We start from the raw sequence: 20,718 nt of genomic DNA, 5'->3' as shown, positions 1-20,718 counted from the left end.
GTGGTCCCTTTTTATTTGTGTATGTATATATTTCTTTTATTGTGTTTCAGTGATAGTTTTCCTGGACAATGAACTCCTAATTCAGGCTAGTGAAGTCATTCTTGCATGATTAGGATCTTAGCTTTTGGTCTGGGGTACAGATGCAGAAGACTGTAGGAGGGGAGTTTCTCTAGCCATTCCCATCTGCCTCTGACACTGCTTTGTCTTTCCCGCTTATAGATGCCATTACAAGGCTAACTAGGATTTCTGTGATATGTCTGAATAATATGAAACCAAATAAAACATCAGCCAAACTTTAATGCGAAATTACAAAAGTACATCACAGTTTTTGAAAACAATCTTAAGCAGTATGTCAAAAGATACTCAGAGTTTATTTATACAGTAGCGGGTCAGGCTGTTTGGTCCCCTGGCTTAAAATGTTACAATAATTTTGTCCAGTTTTAACTTGTCAGAAGTGGAAACAAATGATCATTAGTCTCTTACAGTTCAATGCGTTCATGGTTACATATGTGACAAATTAAAGGGAAAAAACAAAAACCTAACCCACGCAGTGAGAGGTGGCTGTGTGCTAGTCTGGGTCCACCTGTAACATTTCCATCCTGGTGGAAGTCTTCTTCTGGGTGACAGTGCCTCCACCTGGACACGAGGGCTCACAGTGGTTTGAGGGTGAAAATAAAGTTACTCATAGGCTGCGGCTTTCACAATCAACACATCTCAAGCCAAATGAATGCCTATGGGAGATTCTGAACAAGCGTTTTAGACCGTGCTCTCAACTCGCTCACCATTAAGCTACCTGAGTCAATGCCAAGGTGCATTAAAGCTGTAGGTTTTTCCTTTAACTGTCATCCATCTGTGGGATCAAGAACTCAAAAGTCACAGCTGGATTCTTCTGAGAAAAGAAACCAAACTTATTATTTTCTACTTTGTCTTAATTCAGAAACTTTTCAGTCACAGCTGAGCTGCAGTCTAATAAGACCGTGCAGTCGGTTTCTCATGACAGCAGTTTGATAATGAAGCATCCGATGAAAATACAAAATTACAAAAGTCGCGTACACAAAAAAAACAAAACAAAAAAAACAAAACATCTATTCTGTGACTCATAACATTTGGGTTAAAAATATTTATTTAAAGGGGAATCATTTTAAATATCTTTTTAAAAAAAATTTGATTATTCTAAATGTCGTGAAAGAGGCACGAATAAAATTCACTCTGGACACGGCTGCAACTTTATATCACGAAGAGAAGAAGAAACTGTCTGAAAAAGGAGGAATGGCAGAAGATCAGTTAAGCGTCCGTGGATGTCGTCGTTTTGGCCGAGAGCAGAAAATTCGCTTTATACGTCCCCTTCTTCCTCCTCTTCTTCCTCCTCGTAGTGTCGGTTACGTTTAATCAGCTCCTCCACCGTCAGCTCCTCATGCTCTTCCTCGCTGTCCCAGAAGCCCACGTCCTGAGACGACCGGCTGGCCTCCACCTCTGCCTCCGGAGAGGAGACTGCAGTCGGCTCAGTTGGAGTCTCCTGAAGTTTAGCATCTGGCATGTCTTCCTCCAGCACGCCTCCGTCTTCCTCCTCCATCTGCTCCTCCTCTTCACCTTGTCCTCCTGCAGCGTCATCGAGATCCTCCTCTGTGGGGAGATGATGGTCTGTAGCGTCTTCGCTCTTCATCTCCTCTTCCTGTTCTTCCTCTCCGGAGCTGGTGTGCACATCTACACAGCTGTCCTCGGTGGGGGTTTGGCTGTCTGACGACTGGCCGCCGTGCTGGAGGTCCATGCTGGCGGGTTCAGGACTCGGCTGCCGCTCTACCGGTGCACTCTGCTTTTTGGGCTCAGGAGCAGGAGGGCTGTCAGGTTGAGCTGCCGCGGTGAAGGGCATGCTGCGCTCCTTCAGGGGGGTGTTTCGACGCAGAACAGGCGAGCCCCTGGCTTCCTCTGGTGGTGTGGATGGGGAGTCTTCCTCTGGAGGCCACTTGGCTCTGATTGGTTTACCCGTGGAGACTACCTCCGTGTTGGCGGCAGCTCCACCGCGGCTGGGCGTGTCCTCAGGCTCAGTTTTTGGTGGCCAGGAGATCTTCAGCCTGCGGGTCTCTGTGGGTTTGTCAGCCTTCTCTGAGGAACCTTGTCCCAGAGCCTCCATGGTGGCTGTCAGGACGTTGACTTTAGCCAAGGGTGAGTCCTCCACACTGGGGCTTTCCTGGTCTGAGGGTGTGGCCGGGCTCTGGGCTGTTGGCTTGGTTACAGATGTCGGCGAGGCCTCAGCGCTCTCGTTTTTGCCCTCCCAAAGTTCCTTGTGCGGCCGGTGGCCGAAGCCCTCGTCGTAGTTTCCTTTGGCCTTGAAGAGCTGGGAGAAGTGCGGCTTGCAGTAGACGCTGTTGTGCAGGGAGGCATAATTTGCCAAACTAGACCAAAACAAAGGACAGTTTAGAGAAAACAGACCTCTTCTAAAAAGAAGTCAAAGTCTTGATCAGGAATGGTTTGAAAGAGATTGTTAACGTGGGTTCATAACAGGTTAAAATGGTACTTTTGAGTAGTTTTGAGAAGGTTATTGGATATTTTTGATGGAATAAATAGAATCAAAATAAACAGCAGAACATATCTTTAAATTCTTTAGATTACTGGGAACACAGGACCTCGAGATAAAGTTTAATTTAGAGGGGTTTTTTTTCTCCAAGTAACCCTGCAGAAAAGCTTTAAATGCAGTAAAATCCTTTGTAAATGTTTGTCTGGGTGTATTGTCTGACCCGATCTGCTGTGGCCTCACCTGAGTTTGGTGTTGCAGTGTGAACAGCGGAAGCAGGAGCTGTGGTAAACGTTCTGGTTGGCCACGAGCCTCTCCAGAGGATAGACAGTCTTCAGGCACGATGCACAGGTCTCCCTCACCGGCAGACGGAAGTTCTGCACACGCATAAACATGATTTCCCCCCATTTTTAGTCACATATGGGCACCAACAATGACTGCTGAGCCCATCAACCCTCCCCAAAGCTACTCTGTTAAAGTCTAAGAATAAAAATAAGGAGGTGGAGATTAGTGTAGGGTGCACAGGTGTGTGTGAGGTGTAAATGTTTGTTGTGAGGGCTCACCCTGGGAGTCTTTGACTGGGACGAGTCTTTCTGATTGGAGGACGCAGGAGTGCCGGGTCCTGAGCCTGAGAGAGCAAAATAAGAAAAAAATTTTTTTAAAAAAAGAAAGGCAGTAATGCAGAACCAACACTAGAGGGAGCCATCTGCATATTTGATAAAGCCCTTCCACTTACAGGATTACAAACTAAAGCCAAGGACGGACAGTTCATACCGAGACGTGAGAACCTCACTTCAACTTTTCATCACGAATTATCTGCAGAACTTACCGTTGGTCTCTGAGGTGAAAATTCTCCTGGTGTTCGGTTCAGACTCTGGACTCTGAAACGGGAGAAGAGATGTGAAAGAAACAAAACAAAAAAACATCACACACTGACACACGTTTAGATAAATGCGTGTCGAGATGAGCCGAAACTGATGCACTGGAACAAAAACACCTTCAGGCTATAAACTCTCACCATGTCCAGAGTGCACGGGGGGACGTTCTCCTTCTGCTTCCCACTGAAACCATCCAGCTGATCATCCTGAGCAAAACAAGAAGGACGAGTGGAAAGTTAACAACGGAATATAAGCCATCGGCATCACCTGCTTCATAGGAGATAAACCTACTGGGTATCACCTGTAGGGTTATTGTTAGCAGAGCATCCACAATGCTGCACACTATGTGGGACTGCAGTGTCTTAGGTATATGTGCCATTTGGCTCCAAGTAATTTTTAAGTATACAAAACAGATGTTTAAACCTATATCAGAGAGAGCAGTCACTGCCTGTTGACCAATAATGCAGCTGGTCAACAGCAACAACAACTCCAGGAAAAAGTAGGTCCACAAAAACACAATTACTACATGTGCATCTTAATCATGCAAATATCTTTGCTGGGATCACATGTAAGGAGTCATTTTGTTTCAACTTGCTTCCATTAGCTAGTTTGTCTCCAAAAATCATCCTAGAAAATACAAAATTCCCCAGTGCTCTGCCCCACGGGTGTCCATTCAGGCCTGGAATAATTCAGGAACATCGGTGTGGTGGTGATGGCACAGAGTTCACAACCCAGCTCGGCTCCACAGAGACCGATTTACACTGTTTGTTTGGAAATACTTTAGCTTTTTGTCAGCGGGCAGTGTGATTCTGCAATCTTAACTGCGCTGTCTAAATAATAAATAGGCTCGTGTTACAAGCGTCATGCACCCAAAGGTCATGCATGATTCATTTCCTGTTTCACGTCGAGGAAAAGATAACAGCTGAAGCATGTTTTTCACAGCAGGGCTCGCTCAGGCCACTGAATGTCCATCCTCTGTAACTTAACCCAATTATTTTATAATGTGAAGGTATGCAGATCTTTTAAGGGCACATTTTTTAAATTCTCTGGTTGATTTGTGTTATTTCATATTCAGCTCCAAGACAATTAAATAGGATTATTTCAAATTCACTAACCATGAATACTCCACCAATCTCACTTTTATTAGAAATTTATAAACCAGAAATGAAAGTTTCCAGTAAGGCACAAAAAGCTCACATTGACTGAAGCGGGAGGGACTTCCTGTTTGGAGATGGCTGCTTGATAGAGGGCCATCCGATCACGGAGAGGCGTGGACTCGGCGAGGCTTCCATCTGCAAAAAAAAAAAAAAACACACAACACTAGAAGTTATTGCCTAACAAACACTTCAGCAATTTTAACTCATCTTTGTGGGCACATCATGTCTGAACAGTGTTTTCTGTGCTTGCTGTAACCTGCAGACGCCACTTTTTTTGTTACAGTTCATTAATTGCTGTGAATGCAGGCTGATGACGGGAACACGGGGTCAGGAGCTGCGTGCAGCGTGGAGGGAAACTGTGGGTTTGTCTCTTCCTGTGCTCTCTTAGGCAGTGGGCTGATCACAGCGCTTACACAGCAGCCCGTGTCGTCACTTCTGAGCTTTTTCATTTCGGGGAAGGATGTAATCCATCCAGGAAGATAGCAGGAAGAGACTCTTTGTAAAGAAAAATCCCAAAGACTTTGTAAATCTGACACCGTTAACGAAGAGCTCCAGTTTACCTTTGACATAGCAGATGTCTTTCAGTTTGTTTTTCCATCGCTCATGTTTTTACTGTATGTGGTTAAAATGACTGCATACGCACACGAGGTGCCTTTTTTGGCTGTCATCACAAAAGTCAGACAGCTGCTGAGACCAAAACTGAGCTAAAAGAGGCCGAACTCTGCATTTATATCACATCAGGGGACTCAAATGTGACTCCAAACATTAAAACCGAAGTATTATTCACCAACTGACTGCTCTTACTGCAGACCTTCACTTCATCATTTTCCTGATACAAGCTGTTTAAAGTCAGCCTCTTTTTAAGCCAGACAGCATGATGCTCAAGAATAAAAATAATCTCTGTAAACAGAACTCAAAGGGATCTACTTGATTCTGTTTAGTCAAAACTGCTCTGCCTAGAAAGTACATTGAGCAGGCTTGCATTATATGCAGGTAAAGAGATTAAAATAGAGGGAGGGCATTTGCCAAAATGCGCCAGATACCTAACAGCTATTGACAATAATAAAGCTTTAAGCTCAGCAAAACAATGTGCAAAACAAAAAGCCTGGGAGCAAATATCCAAGTATTGGCTGTTGCTTCATCAGGTCACTTAAGCATCTACTTTATTTGGTGCTTATGTTACTCAGCTACAAGTAAATATCAAAACTATCACGATCGTCTCAGAGTTGACCAATTTGTTAGCAGAGAGCCACACTTCTGGTTTATACCTGAATTCTAGGAAATTAATCATCTGTGCATTTATTTATTTATTTCTACCGTAGCCGTATACAAGATTGATAAGACAGCTAATCATGAACCTAAACAATGAGAAGAGCAGCAACAACACGCTTCTATAAAGCTGAAGTGGACCGCAGAGTCAGCAGCTTTCGCTCTACTGAGGAGGTTATGTCACGGATTCTGGGTTTACTAAAAATGAGCCCTTTAAGGTCACATGCAGGGGCTCGTTTTCTCAGGTTTCTCCTCAGTCATTTAAAAAAGAAAAAAAAAGAAAAGAAAAAAGGATGACCTGCCTCTTACATGTCAAAGAGTTTCACTTCCTCTTTAAATTAAAACCACCATGAACCATTAGCCAATGAAATGACTGAGTGCGCCGTCTGAGTCGCATGTGGTGTGGAGGATATTTTAAGATTCGGCAGAGGTGCGAAGTAGCGCACAGCTGTCTTTTTATCCACCGACAGCAGTTTTTGAAGATGAAGCCATTCACCGACTTACATTCAGCTGAGATGTGTATTACAGAAGGTTTCCATTCTGCCAATAATAAAACTCTGTCGCTTACTTTTTTGGTATTTGATGACATTAAAATTTTGTCCACATCTAAAAAGAAATGAGAGGCTCGCTCATAGATAGAATAAAGCACATAATAAGAAACATGCAACACTAATTTCACATCAGCCGTTGCCGTCTAGGTCATTTGGTGTGTGTTGTCGATCACCTCTCAAACAAACTGCCCCCTAAAAACCCTGAAAGCACATTAAAGAGAAGCATGTACCTCCTAGTAGTTGGTCCATGCTGCCAGTGTTTCCTCGGCCTGTCTGCTCTCTGGATGCCTGCAACGCAAAAACAGACAGATGAAGAAAACAAACCGACATAAGGCAAAGAGATGAAAACACATGCAGTCCTTTGATGCTCACATGTTTCACCTGGTAGAGCCAACAGGCTGCAAGCTAAAGCCCGGCCATCAGAAAGATCAAAGAGAGACCGAGGAAATGCAAAGGTAAGAGAATCACAGAGGTCAAGAGCGGCACAGTGTTTGTGCAGTCCAAACCACTTTAATCCCCTTATGAGCTCAGTGTCTGAGACAAGACACCCCGTCTGTCCTCAGCCACCAGCCAGAAAACAAACCGATCACCTCTCTGCTGCAGGGCAGAAAAGAACACCTGCTGCTTTATAACAAAGGAGCATCTGCCCAGAACGTGGGGAATTCCCCAGTCGGACATCTCCCCCAAACTTCAGGGCACAAAATCATCCATCTCATGCCATTTAAGGTACGGCTTACGCAACGGGACAAACAGCGGCACAGCACATTTAGCCTTTAGGCTGCAGGGGCCACGGGGAGGATTTTGGCTTCGGCCCGAGTCCTGACAGGCTCGGAGCTCTGCAGGCTTCGGCAAGTCGAGCTCAGGAACATTTCACAACATAAAGCTGAGGCAGAGTGGCCTTACATCATGGAAAAAACTGGATGAAAGTATGTTTGAGACAAGTTAAACCTCATTTGTGTAACACATTATGCATTTCCACTTTATCTTCTCTAAAAAAATGCATGAAGGTGAAAGAAGAATTTATTTAACAAGCGTTCAAACCTCCAACGAGCATTATCTGTACATCTTATCTGTTATGTGCCACAGAGTCAGTGAGTGGGAACTGTGCGTATTTTGAAAAGACAAGAACAAGTTTTCAGTTAGACTGACCGTGAACCTGTGTTTGTGTAAAGATGTTTTAGAACAAAGTGCTAAACGCCTGATATGACAGATGCGTTCCTTAAACTACACACTGGAGAGTTTTTGGTCTTCAAAGACTTTTTATATGTTGGTGCAGCGTCTGCAGTGATCCGTTTTGGTGAAGAGAGCTGAACGTGGAAGTGACGCTTCGAGTTACCAGTCGATTTCTTTCCCACCATCTATGGCCTCGAACTGGGTGTAGAAGGAAAGATCGCTGACAAGTGGTGGAAATGATCTTTCTTTGAAGGTCGTCTGGGTTCAGTCTTAGAGATAAGGTGAAGAGCTCAGTCGTTCAGGAAGGCTTAGTAACGCTGCTACTCCTCCACACTGAAATGAGGCTCAGGTGATTCTCATTCTCATTAGGATGTCTCCTGGACAACTTCCAGGTGAGGCATCTCTGGCATGCACACCTTGGATGAAACCCCGGAGCGCACACATAACATGCTTGAGAAACTTAGTCTTTTAGTTGGCTTGGGAATACCTTACTGTGCTACCTGCGGGAAGCCTGAGCATCTCTGCTCAGACTACGGCCCTGTGACGTGGACCCAGATGGATGTTTACATTAAACACATAAGAAAATTTCATTTTTGAGGTCAACTCAGTGCAAATGTCCACCCTGTCTAAAGTAAATGAAAGTGGAGACAGCGTCCACAAACTCACTACTTTTGAGAGAGAGGAAAAAAAAAAGTGTTGCACTGGGAAAGTCCAGCCTCATCCTTTAAACTTTCGTGTTCCCTCTTTGTGGGAAAACCTTCACAATGTTCAACTGCTGCTCACTAAATGGTGCCAGAGAATGTCACAATTACAAAAAAGTGGTGAGAGTTCAGCAAAAGGTGATAGGAAAGGTGTTAAATCCTCCAGCAAAATGAGAGAAACTGCAAAATCAGATAATTCTCTTCACATTGAATAACTCACATGACTCTAATAAAAAAAAAAAAAAAGATTATAACAGCTTAAAGAAGCAGGATTTCCAAAGCTCGCACCTCTAGGCTTAACCTCTACCCCTTTAAAAACTGAGCAGTGACAACCAGATCATCACAGATGATGTAATCTGAGGGCGGGTAAGGGGCAAATCTGAGAGTCTGAGTCAGGAGTGAGTTCAATAATTAATAATGCACATTATGGTTAAGAAAGAACTGAATCATCTGCTGTGAACAGGAAAACACACCAACACTCAGGCCCTAAGCGGGGCGTTAAGAACAGAAACGAATCACAACAAAGGAAACAGTCATCTTCATAAGAATGGATCTATTCCCCCGGGTGGATTAGCTTCCACAGACCGGAGGTGCAGCTTTGTGGATGAAGGGGAGGATGAGGAGGAGGGGGGTCCGAGACTGGTTTGCATGCATGTGTGTGCATGAGGGGTTGAGTGGCATGTAAACAAGCATACGAGGCCAGGTTGTGTCTCGAAAGGCTGGATCAGTGGGCCAGACAAAGAATCTGATGCTAATCCTGATACTATTAAAGCTCCTAAACAGACAGACCGAGCGAGCTTCAGTTCCCCTCATGACCCCACCTCACACACACCAGAGTCTACCAGAGACAACGACTTCTTCTTACACTAAGACTTACCCAAACAAAGAGCAGGAAGGCACCTGCGGCATCAGTTAACACCCTTTAAAGGTGTTAATATACCCAGTTCAAGCCACACAATAACACTGTTTTTAAAGTGAGCTGACACAGTTGAAAGGAGCTACTGATAAAGTCCATAAAGTGGACTCTGAGAAGCCTTAAAAGGCCCCTTTCAGCTGCTGCGCAAACATCCTCGTCCAACACAGAAGTCAATAAAATAACAAGCAGGGAAAGTAAAAGTGGAGACTGTCTCAGAGCCAAACAAAGAAAGCCACAAACACCATATGTCATAGCTACCTCTCGCGAAGACAAATGAAGAGGGAGGACAAAAAAGCCACAGAGGATGAGGAGTCGGCGGCGAGACCGAGGGGAAGGCGGTTCTCACGGAGTTTGATCGTGTGTTTGAATCCAGCACCGGCAAGACCTGCAGCTCCAGAGCGGGGAGGCACAGACTGTGGCTTATCGCAGGGGAGATGTGGGGTAGGACCCTCTGGAGATGGCTTTAGGGGAGGGGGAGGAGGATGAAGGGCAGGGTGGGTGGGAATATTCGAGGCGACAAGGAGCAGGTGTTCCTAGGGGGTGCTGCTCAAAGAGGGGTGTGGTCGGATGAAGGTGGGGATGATGACGGGAGTGTGCCGTGGTTTTACAGATGGTCTTTCTTTCTTTTCTTTTTTTTCTTGTTTAAGTGTTTCACGGCCCCCCAGCATCAGAATAAAGCTTTGGGCCTACAGAGAGGAGCAATGTGGGGCAGGAGGGAGGCGGAGAAGCAGCAGCTGGTGCAGTAAGGGGGGTGACTCAGGGAGGTGACTCAGGGAGGATAGGGAGGCTGGGGCTGAGCTGGGCTGTGTGGGAGGGAGGAGGGGTGAGGGTCAATTAATTTCAGAGTGCATCGAGTCGGCCCAGAGAGGGGAGTGGATGTAGAGGGGGGTGTTTAGATAAGAGCTGGAGGAATAAACGCAGACAAACTCTTTACCGATCTGTTAGTGCGTTTAGCTTTTAGCTCAGAGAGGCCAATGTGAGCATGCTCACAGTGATGATGCTAACGTGCGTCACACAGACGACGATGAGGCTGGAGAAAGTCGATTTTGTTTGAGTAAATCTTCCTAAATATCCCCCAAATTATAGGTAATGAATATCGATTCTGTTACTAAAGATGGTATAAAAAAAAATAGGCGGAAACACCGTGATGTCACATATTGGCTAATTAAATCTCAGACTCAAAACTAGTGACCGAGCCCATAAAATCATCAGGAAAATATTTACGGGGGTTAAATAAAAATAATGAAAGCAATTCCACACTGGCTTCATTTGTCAGATCCCAAAGCTACGTCTGTCTGTCACACCATCTAGGACTCCTAGTAATTCACACGATGGTGATATTTTTTGCTAATGTGTGTCCACAGTTGGACAAATGCAGAGGTTTTTTCCATTTTATTATTAGGCATCCCCACCCCTTTGATATGAGGCATAAAGCAAGCAGCAGCAGACAATTTCTACAAAAATCAGCCTGCATTAGCAGAATGCTAGGACATGCATCAGGTTTTAATTAAATTCAGACTCATTTACTGGTAAATGGAGTGGTACTTATAGAGTTAAGCACTTAAAGCACACGGTTTTATCTACGCCCATGTGTTCAAACATCCACTCACACCGATTCATAAGGGGCAACTCCAAGAAAACTTCAGCATGCAGAATGAAGGAGTCGATTGATTGGCAGACAATACCATATTTGCAAAAACAAACTTATCGTGCATCAATTTACGCAGAAAAAGTACTAAATACTAATTTTCGCTGAGGACCACCTCATGTGCAAACATCACAACATCAAATTTCAGCTAATAGTATAGCAGTACTAAAAACAAACCAAAGGAAAGTTAGGTCCAAGATAAAGAGCGCTTAGCATCTCCATAATGATCTGAGATTTATCCGAAATGAATCCAAACTTGCCAATATAAGCCGTCTTATCACTTGGGGACTTTCCGAGTCCAGGAGCATTGGGATTACTCATTTTGCTGCTTGTTTGAAACACTTTCTGTGCAAAATACACCACACGTCATGCTTGGCCGAACAGCCAAGTTTTTGTTGCTTTTACACTTTTCCTATGTCAGCGCCAGTCAGCACACAGTGGAAATTTATAATATATGTACTTAAAAAAATAAAAATAAAGTAACACTTTTAAGACTGTAAAAGGAGAGATTATGATGATGATTTTGACCTGGACCTGAATGCTTAAGTGCAAAACTGACATTTTGGTGTCCGGAGAACACATTTTGGTCAAAGCTTTAGTGATTGCTGATATCAGTCCATGATTTCATACCAAATATATTCAGTAGTTGTTATGAAAATGCTCATGACAGTGCGAGAAAAAGCCAGGGGACATTAGAGGTATTAGACCATTCACCTCAAAGGAATTGCCATCCAAGATAACATGACTTCAAAGAAAAGAAGGGTGGAGGTCTTTGATGGGTGGCAGTGAGGGTTAAGAGAGAAAACAGGGGCGAGGTGGAGCTGAGGAGCAGAGAGTGGAGCACAAGGGTGATTGATGAGGTGGGGAGGGGAGGCGGAGAGCTTTGACGGCCTTGGGGGGAGACTGTCTGACGAGGCTCAGAGTGCAGATCAGCTGTCTGCAGTCATGAGTCTGCCAGCCTGCTGCACCATGACATCATCTGCCCCGTGAAGGGGAGCTCAACAAAGAAGCAGAGAGCCCGCCTCGGCCCTACAGTGGAGCCTATTGTACAAGCCCCGGACACTGTGTCTACAGAACTGTATAGATCCTGTATTTCAGCTCGAGGATTTCCCCAAACAAGCCCTCCTTTGGAAGGACAACTATGCAGCGAGCAATAAAAAGACTCCTTCCCTCCAGCTCCCCAGAGTGCTCCTTCATCTCACTTTTTAAAAGCCCACATAGGAGGCGGGTGTGGAGAGGAGAGTGGCGGATGTCTTTGTTTAAACGCCACGTTTTACTGCACGTTTCTTCATCCCATGTTTCCTTACAACCCCTTCTTTGTCCTTTGTTAACAAAAAAAAAAAAAAAAGTTTCCATGAAGAATCAGACTCTTAAGCCAAAACTGAGAGAGTCAATCCTGCTCAGCATTATCTGTGCATCTTCCTCCTCTGTGCCACATTAAGACCTTAATATCCAGGTGCCATTCATTTGTATTAATGGCACCTGGATATTAATTTAATCTCTTCCTGGACTGAAAACCAAAGCTGCACTTCCTCAAATTGCCACTTGAAGGTGGAGTTCATCCCCACTGACCTACATTATAAAATGTCCAATTTCACAACAGAATTAGAATCAGTATATGGAAGCACCTTAAAGCAGCGGTCCCTAACACCGGGCCTCGGACTGGTACCAGTGCATGAATCGTTAGGTACCAGGCCGCGAGAGTTGCGGCTCGGGTATGAAATTTATGGTTTTTAATCTTTTTTTTTTATCGTTTTTATCGTCAACTCTGTTTCCCTGGATCTTTTCCCGTGTGTTTGAAATAAATCTTCGTTTTTTTGGTACCGGTACTGGTTTTAATTTGTTGTATTTATCCGCGACACCTTAAAGACCAGTCTGTGAAAATATTGTCGGACATAAGCAGTTTGGGGACCGCTGCTTTAAAGCATGTTAGCATCACCTGAAAACTGAGCCGTCCACCTGCTCCTCCAAACATTGGGAGCAGCATGAACACGAAAGCTGAAACTTGAGAGAAAAAAAAAAAAAAAAAAAAAAAAAGAGCAAACACATGGAGATAAAGGGAAGGAAAAACTGGAAGAAACCTCGGGAAGAACCAAGCCTCTTGGGGTAACCAAGATGACAAGAAATAAACCAAAGAAAGCCAACAAATTCACCATTTTCACCTTTTTGTCAACAGTTTATCCTTTCTGGCCTAATGACAATTTATACATTTGTAACATTTTTAAATACTGAGGTCTTCTTCCCACTGAGCACCACAAACATCAAACAATCAAATTTAATAATAGAAAAATTGAACCTCTGTCAAAACTGAGTGAAAGTGAATCAACAGTAAGTGGAGTTGTTGATTTTGTAGGACTGAGAAGAACTGCAGAGCACACGTCTTTCACTGGGTCCCATTATTAACGCCCATTTTATTGTTATGCTGATGACTCACTTATTTCCCCAGTAATCTAAATCAAATCTTATCTCATCTCTCTGATATTTAGAGCCAGATGTCTCAAAATTTCCTATGTCCTGGTGTATTTGCCCCCCCGGGAGCTGGACACAGCTTTTATTTCCAAGTAAGCCGTTTAATCATACCGTGTCTAAATGAATTTTTTCCTCCCTTTCTAGTGGCGTTCTTGAGAAGGTCATACATGCTTTCATTTCCACATCTTTATTAATAAATATTATGTGGTCATGTCTTAAATATTTAACTCACCACTATTAAAGCACTCATTAGCTCACACATATGAAGTTTTTTTTCCATATTTAGTGTCTAATCACCACATTTTTAATTACTGTTCCAGTTTGTAATGAGCCCTTTAACTAGAAGTGTTTTTGTTATATTAGTATTTTTATTATTTTAACCGTTTTTTGTCTTTTTTAGTATTTGTATTTTAGAATTTCTAACTATTACTTTTATTATTGCTGGTGTATTTATAAGTGGTCATGTTTATTTCAGTATTTTTACATTTACATAACTGGGAGGTCACGGTAGTTAAAGGCTAAACCCCAAATTTAAATTTGTAAAGCACATCGAGTTCGGACTCATCAGTCCACCTCTGAAAGCCTCACAGTGGCTCGTCATAAAATGGTCGCTCTCTATTGAGGAAACAGCGTGGCTCTTGTTAATGTGCCACACTTTGGAGTACGAACACTTTTCATTTTACACGCCTTGAGCTGATGCATGACTGGACGTCAAATTCCTCGACTTTTATGCTCCACAAACAACAATTAGCTGCCTCGGGGAGCACGAAGCAGAGATCTCTCAGGGATCTTTGCAGAGAGAAATGTGCGAGTCAGCTGAGTGTGTGTTTCTTTTAAAGGAGGAGGATGTGAAGTGGGGCTACACCATGTGACTATCAGCATGACGGCACTGGGGGGGATCTGACTTCTTTGAGAACAAGTGGACAGTTTTAGGAAGCCCAGACTACTAACTTATCTTCTCAATTTCTGATTCATTTTAATGTATGATGCTTCATCAGAGGAAGGCACACGAAGCTAAACTAGGTACTCATGAAGATTTTATTCCACAGCTTACTCTACTTACAAAGTTTCTATATTAAGACTGAAAATAAAAATATATTTCACTGAAACAGAAACGCCTAAAAGTTGAAATGAGGGCAAACTCACAGAGAAGCAGTACTTGCCTTTTCTGGGCTTTCTCCTTTCTCGAACATCATCTTGAGGCTGTTGAGGGGGATGCTGGGCTTCTCGCACTCGGGCACTTCAGCTGCCGATGCCGCCGCTCCCTCCTGCTCCTCTGAATCTCTGCTGGGCTTCGCCTCCATGTCCGTCATGTCCTGGCTGGTCTCTCTGGTTACTCTGTGAACCTGGATCTCTGTATCCTGGTCCTGTGAGAGTACTGTAGTTTTTAGGGAGTCTTGCTGAAGCTTGATTTGGGATGAAGGTGCAGATCTGGAGCCTGGTAACGTGCTGACTGGAGTCAGAGGGGCCTGAGATTGGGATCTCTGGATGGACGGCGGTTCCTGCTGTTGCTGCTGCTCCCAGCGTTTCTTTAAAGCACTCAGGTTCCCGCCACACAGTGTCGAGGGTAGAGCTTCCACAACCTGAACAGGAAACAGTCACTCGGTTAAATTTTTTACCTCTGTAGCATCAAAGGTAAAACAGTTTTATAACTGTTAGTTTCAATAAATCTTAAGACTCTTTATCTCAATGTCAATTTAATTAACACCATCTAGGTTCATTTTCCTCCCATCCTCAAAAAACAAAACAAGATATGGACATAAAAATATTGGATATGCAAAGACTGAAACATATTTCCAAACAATACAGAGCATTTCTGATTATACATCCAAAACCTTTCTGCTGTCATATTTTGTTTGTGTGTCAGGAAACAAGAAAAGATTCATATCTGAAAAGACAACTCGATGTGGGTCAGATGCACAAGTCTGTAATGCGCTGCAGTGCAAGTGCAGTTTTCTGTTATTGTAAGAAAGTCCTGGGGAAAAAAAAGTCACCTGATGGTAAGCTTCAAGTGTAATTTTTGTCCAGATAACCATTCAAAACAAGTGTAGCATCACATTTTTAGAGGGAGTACACGCTAGAATACGTCTGATGTTTGTGCAAATTAATCAACTGTTAAATCACCTGACGAGTTTGGCTTTAAGCCTCCAGGTCACAAGAGCCTAAAAAACTGATTTAAGCATAAAAAGTCTATTAATTTATATTATTTACTGAAAAATGTCACAAAAACAAATATAGACTCTATATGTTAAGAATCTTGAATCAGAAAACCTGTTGAGTGTCTGCTTAAAAATGAATTAGCAGTAAAAATGTTTCCACTCAGTAAATAAATCACCCAATGAGCTGGACTTTAATGCACGAGAATGAAGAGATACAAGAACTACAAGAACCTGGGACTGACCCGACTGTAGCTGTAGCTTTCTGTTGTTTTGGTCATTTAAGACTCAGATGCCTCGTTTATCTATGACGGTTGTTCTAAACACGAGTTAGTCCAGCTCTTATCTGTCATTTCAGACGTTTTTATCGTCACTTTGGGCACCAAGTATCTGCCTTCAGGCTTCTGCAGCAGGAAATCTTAATACTCCATGGTTCACTGCAAAACATTACAATGCAATCTAATTAAAGTCTGCATGCATACATTTCACAAAACCTCCCATCCATGCCTTGCTGGTTAACTTTGAGAGTTAACCAGCTCTAGTTTTGTGTATCGTGCAGATGCAATGAGATGAAAAGGTTGCTGGGTGAAGAATTCAAACACAGCAGAGACCACAGAGAAGATAACCCTCATTTTTACTGCCAACCACACAAACAATCACACAACAAACTATGATGACTCACAATTTCTGAGGCTCTGGCAGAGGAGACTCCCACTGAGGGATGCTAGCTGCTCTCAGTCTGTTTTTAGTTTAGTCAATAAATTCCATCAATGCTGGACACACGCCACTTTGACTCTCCGATTTCTGAATGACGCTAAAAACATTTAAACTAAATCAAACAGCATCTGCACTGACATTAAACTACATGTTCGCATTCTTGCAAGCAGAGTGTGCACAGTCTGAGCTAGGTAACAAAAGGAAAAGACATGAAAAGGAAACAGGAAGTCCTGCATGAAAGACAAAAGAGCCGTGAGTTGCTCTGCATGCGCATCTATAAACCTGGAGCTGAAAAGAAAGCTAGAAAAACTTTTTTCCTTTTGTGTGTGTGTGTGTCAAAAACCTGAGTGTGAGGCAGACGACCTGGCTGTCCGGTTGAAAATGCTGTGAAAGTGTGTGTGTGCTGGTGTCTGCTGACCGGCTGGAAGTGCTACAGGCTGTCCCAGATGTGAGAGGCTTGAGAAGTGATCAGAATGAAGCAGAATGAAGCAACTAGCCCACCCCCCCTTTCTATGACACAGAGGAAAGGAAGGAGGGAAGGAAGGAGAGGGAGTGAAGGGGGCGAAGGGTGAGGGGGCGGGGAGGTAAGGAAGGAGGGAGAGAAAATCAGAAACAGACAGTCGATGAGGGAAAGGAGGGAAAATAAAGACAGGAAATGTGAAAAAGGTAAAGGGGAGGGAGGTGGAAACCTTAAAAAATAAAAACTCTCACAAAGAACTGCACAGAGCCTGAACCTGGATAAATACCAATCTCCTGATAAGCCTCCCGGGCTGGTATCTACATCTGATGTTTAGTTTAGAGATTGGATTTGATAGGAACACCTTTAGCTCCAGTCTTCCTCTCAGGAAATGAGGGATTGCCAGAGAAATTCTACAGAACTGCCATTCAGCATTTACACGAACAACAACAACAGATTTGACACCCTGAGAAGTTTGACGTGGGGAAGGAATGCAAGATTGTCTTTAATGATGAGATGTTTTGCAACCTGGTAGAAAATACCAGGGAGAGGGGGCGGGGTTTGGGCTTTACAAGGCAACTTCAGGTTTAAGCTCAAGTTTTCAGGGTTAGGAAGGTGTGAGAGAGGAGATCAGCAAAACCCACCACCTACGGACCGATCACTTCTCTGGACCTCATCGCACAGGAGGGTCTAAGGTTTTAGAGGCAGCAGAGTTTTCTTTGTATTGATGAGGATCAACAAGAAAACTTTGCTTATATAAATCCTCTGGCTGCACGTAGTTATAAAGCAGTTTCACAGTCGTGGCCCTAACATAGTGACCATGTAGTTGGATCCACTTTTCTGATACTGTTTACAAGAACTTTAAAACAAAAACAGAAAGAAAAAAAAGACCAGGTAGCTCAAACCAAAGTCTTGCAGAACTAACCCACATGATATACACAGTAACTGAGACCTGCTGTAAAAAGTGGCTCTGATTTGATATTTAATGAGCCTTTAATTTGGTTAAGAAGTAAACTCAAAGCAAAGAGTGACCGACGTATAAAGCCGCCCGTTTAACCTGAAGCTACGTCCACAGTTACATCTGTGTTTTCCACTTTACTTTCTAAAAAAAACATCCCACCTACAAGGATACATTGTGAAAAATAGCTCCATCCACATCTAAACAAAAATTACAAAGCAACAGGTGATGATTTAACCAACTCTACAGAAATGTTGGCCAATCAGAAGCCTAGTTTAATTCTATTTTCTTTATATAGTGACAAATCATGACGACAGCAGCATCAAAGCTGAGCAAGAAAATATTATCAGGCCAACTAAGACAGCTGAGAGGGGAAGAAGTGAGTGATGTTTGGACAGGCAGTGTGGTGCTACTACTACAACAACAACACGTGTGCGTTTGTGAGAAAGCATGTACAAACTGCAGATAATAAGATTAACAGAAACAATATTTGGTTCACATCCACCACTACAGAAAATGCCCTTACACTAAAGAGACATACACCTCTGATGCTGCAAGAACAAAAAATGTCAGAGTTACTTAGAAGGTTTTTACTTTTTACTTCATTTTCAATGACTTAAAAGAAACAAAGGGGTCAAAAGTGTAGAAAAGGCTTCCCGTGTGTGGAAAGGGCCCGAGTCACCACGCTGACCAGGTGTGACGGAGGCTCCTTGTTATCAGTGCAGCAGAACAGCTGATTCCCAAAGCAATAACAGAATAATTTCACTGCTGGAGCTTGCTGCATGCTGGAGATGTTTCCAAGATTATCGTCTCCAAGCAGTTATTTGAGTCTCCGCCAGACTGAGAGCAGTTTAGGGTTTATATTTTAACACTGCATTTGAAAGGCCAAATATTATCCTTTCAACTGCTCTGTTATTAGCTGACAGCTGGAGTTCCCTTAATAAGGCTTTTAATCAGCTTTCAGAATGAGTCACATTACTACAGTCGAGATTTCCACACAGAAACGGAGTAAACAAAGAGCAAGTGAGGTCACTGAACTCCAAATTCTGAGAGAGAACGAGGGTTTGGTCTGTGCATGTCCACATAGTTTTTGGGAAAATGTTAAGAAATGATGCAGCAGAGCATGTGGGTCTACGCAGTAGTTTATACTCGTATGAATATGGGGAATGAGATGCTGCTGATGGGTGAAGTTTTCCCCTCTGTGAATTAAAAATAGAAAGTGTCGAAGCTTTTCAGATTAAAAAATGTGGCACGTTTGGGATACAGGACTCACTGAATGGAGTTCGACTTCTGTGCGTCTGTGTTAACGGCAGCAGCAGCATTAATTAGCAGGTCTAAACATGGCAGCAGGCTGTGTTTTAATGATAGATACTGGTGGTTCTGGTGCAGGGACTACTAGGGTGGAGAGGGTGAAGCACTTTGTTTTTAATTCTGAAATTTAACTTGAGGCCAAGTATTGAGGCCATGATAGAAAACACTTCTTCCACCGCTGGGAAGCAACGAATCGTCACAGGAGTGAATTTGAATGTACGCACCGTTTTCTTCTTCTCTATGCTGCCCTCTTCTGCTGCCATCTGGTACCTGTGGAGGACAAAAACTGCTTCAGATAAACAATAACTGAGAGGATGAGGCCCAGTGAGGAAGAAGCAGAACCGCTTCCCAGGAAATTCGTTAGAAAAATAAATAAATGTTCCCGCTTCTCTCCAAAAACAATAAATTAGTTAATGTGTTAAAGTAAAACTGTTTGGAAAAACATCATCACGTGTCGTCTTGCAAAAAGTACACAGAGGGAGTGGATTCATTGTTTCAGAGTGAAACAGATTTTATTGGCCAGGTTTTATTTAAGATAAAGTATTTTAATTGATTGAAGATTCATTTCCTGTTTTGTTTCTGAGACCCCGATAACCAGCAGGAATTTACAAGTCTGGATGGCAGCAAAAAGTATGTGACTTGTATACATTAATATAAGCCATCAATTAATAACCCACAACTAATCCTTTCAACAGAGCAAACATCATCACACAATTAGTGAAACTAATCATTTTCATCTTCTCATCATTTGCCCTGTTAAACAAAGGGAATTATGGTCCTTAATCTCTGTCTTATATTAATGTGTCTGCTGCTGAGAGGTTTACAAGTTTTAACAAGTGACTCGTTCTGCTTAATTTCTCATTTCTTGTGTGTGTCAGGAGAAAGTTGATTTGTTGACAAGCAGGCAAGAACAGGGAAAACAGTGGCAGCGGATTTCGCCGGAAAAGTTCAAATATGAATAAATGTGGTATGAAAAATACAAAATTCTCCACAGTCGACACTTTTTATTGTTCAACGCTTCAGATCTTCAGCCTCAGACTGGCTGCACCATACATTTTAGCCCCAAACTGACAACAAACACGGCCAGTTCGTAGCTGAACCACTGCTGTCCTTCACAGGTGTTTCTACCCGGAGACAAAAATCATGTTTGGGACAGTGAGTCCAAATTAAGTTTGGCTCAAAGCCTCTCAGCTGTGCTGAGGAAACATTAACACTAATAAGCCAGATGTGGCTGTTTCTGCACAGAGCCAACAGCAAAAAGAGACATTGTATCTAATCAATGAGGACAACAGCCAGCTTTAAAGACCGACTCTTGAGTCCTGCACTGAATATTTAAGTTTTGCTAACAGAACCTAAAGACTAGATTTTACATTGCTGGTTATGTGGGTTTGTTTGTTTTTTCCACTCCTACTTGGTAAGGAAAAAAAAAATGAGACACTGCAAACATTTATGGAGAAATGATAATGCCACCATAGACTTAATTTGGATGACATTCTTCATTTCCAGCTGCCAAGATAATATGATAGCTCATGTAATATGAACTTTTGCTTTCAAATCGAGGCAGGTGGTCGGACTTATTCCCAAGTGGGTCTCCTCCGCCTGCTGCAGAGCAGATTTCAGGTTTCATTTACCTGCCAACCCCTGATTATGTTCATTTTTTGTCGTCATGGCTCTTGCAAATAGTGAAGTTCATTCGCATGAAGATTGTCAACAACTTGTAAATGCACTCACTTCCTTATCTGATCTGTGTCTACAGTGTCTTCTTTTTCTTTTGACCCACTGCACACACAAAGGGCAGCTCTAACCAAAAGCTTCTCCCATTTCAGCTGATCAGCAGTTTTCTTC

General features: G+C 43.0%; 1 protein-coding gene across 3 annotated transcripts in view; it reads right to left on the bottom strand.

Annotated features, from left to right (window-relative positions):
- Positions 1–277: 277 nt before the first annotated feature.
- lima1a (LIM domain and actin binding 1a) overlaps positions 278–20,718 on the bottom strand; it is a 28,176-nt gene continuing 7,735 nt past the window's right edge. For 2 of the 3 annotated variants that reach the window (XM_085259462.1, XM_085259461.1), the window contains exons 3-11: positions 19,098–19,143; positions 14,438–14,857; positions 6,598–6,655; positions 4,588–4,682; positions 3,531–3,596; positions 3,342–3,393; positions 3,076–3,140; positions 2,756–2,889; positions 278–2,393 (exon numbers count right to left, since the gene is read on the bottom strand). In XM_085259462.1, coding sequence (XP_085115588.1) covers positions 1,334–2,393; positions 2,756–2,889; positions 3,076–3,140; positions 3,342–3,393; positions 3,531–3,596; positions 4,588–4,682; positions 6,598–6,655; positions 14,438–14,857; positions 19,098–19,143 — 1,996 coding nt within the window. In that variant the 3' untranslated portion in view covers positions 278–1,333. Of the gene's footprint in view, positions 2,394–2,755; positions 2,890–3,075; positions 3,141–3,341; positions 3,394–3,530; positions 3,597–4,587; positions 4,683–6,597; positions 6,656–14,437; positions 14,858–15,675; positions 15,859–19,097; positions 19,144–20,718 lie in introns of those variants that run through there. The other variant, XM_085259463.1, reaches the window with a different exon arrangement.

The sequence above is a fragment of the Mchenga conophoros genome, linkage group LG20, assembly GCF_057382185.1.
Source record: "Mchenga conophoros isolate Kocher_MC1m ecotype Shallow Benthic linkage group LG20, M_conophoros_male_GT1.1, whole genome shotgun sequence".
NCBI lineage: Eukaryota > Metazoa > Chordata > Actinopteri > Cichliformes > Cichlidae > Mchenga > Mchenga conophoros.
Note: the sequence above shows the minus strand (reverse complement) of the source record. Positions and strands in the feature narration are given on the sequence as shown.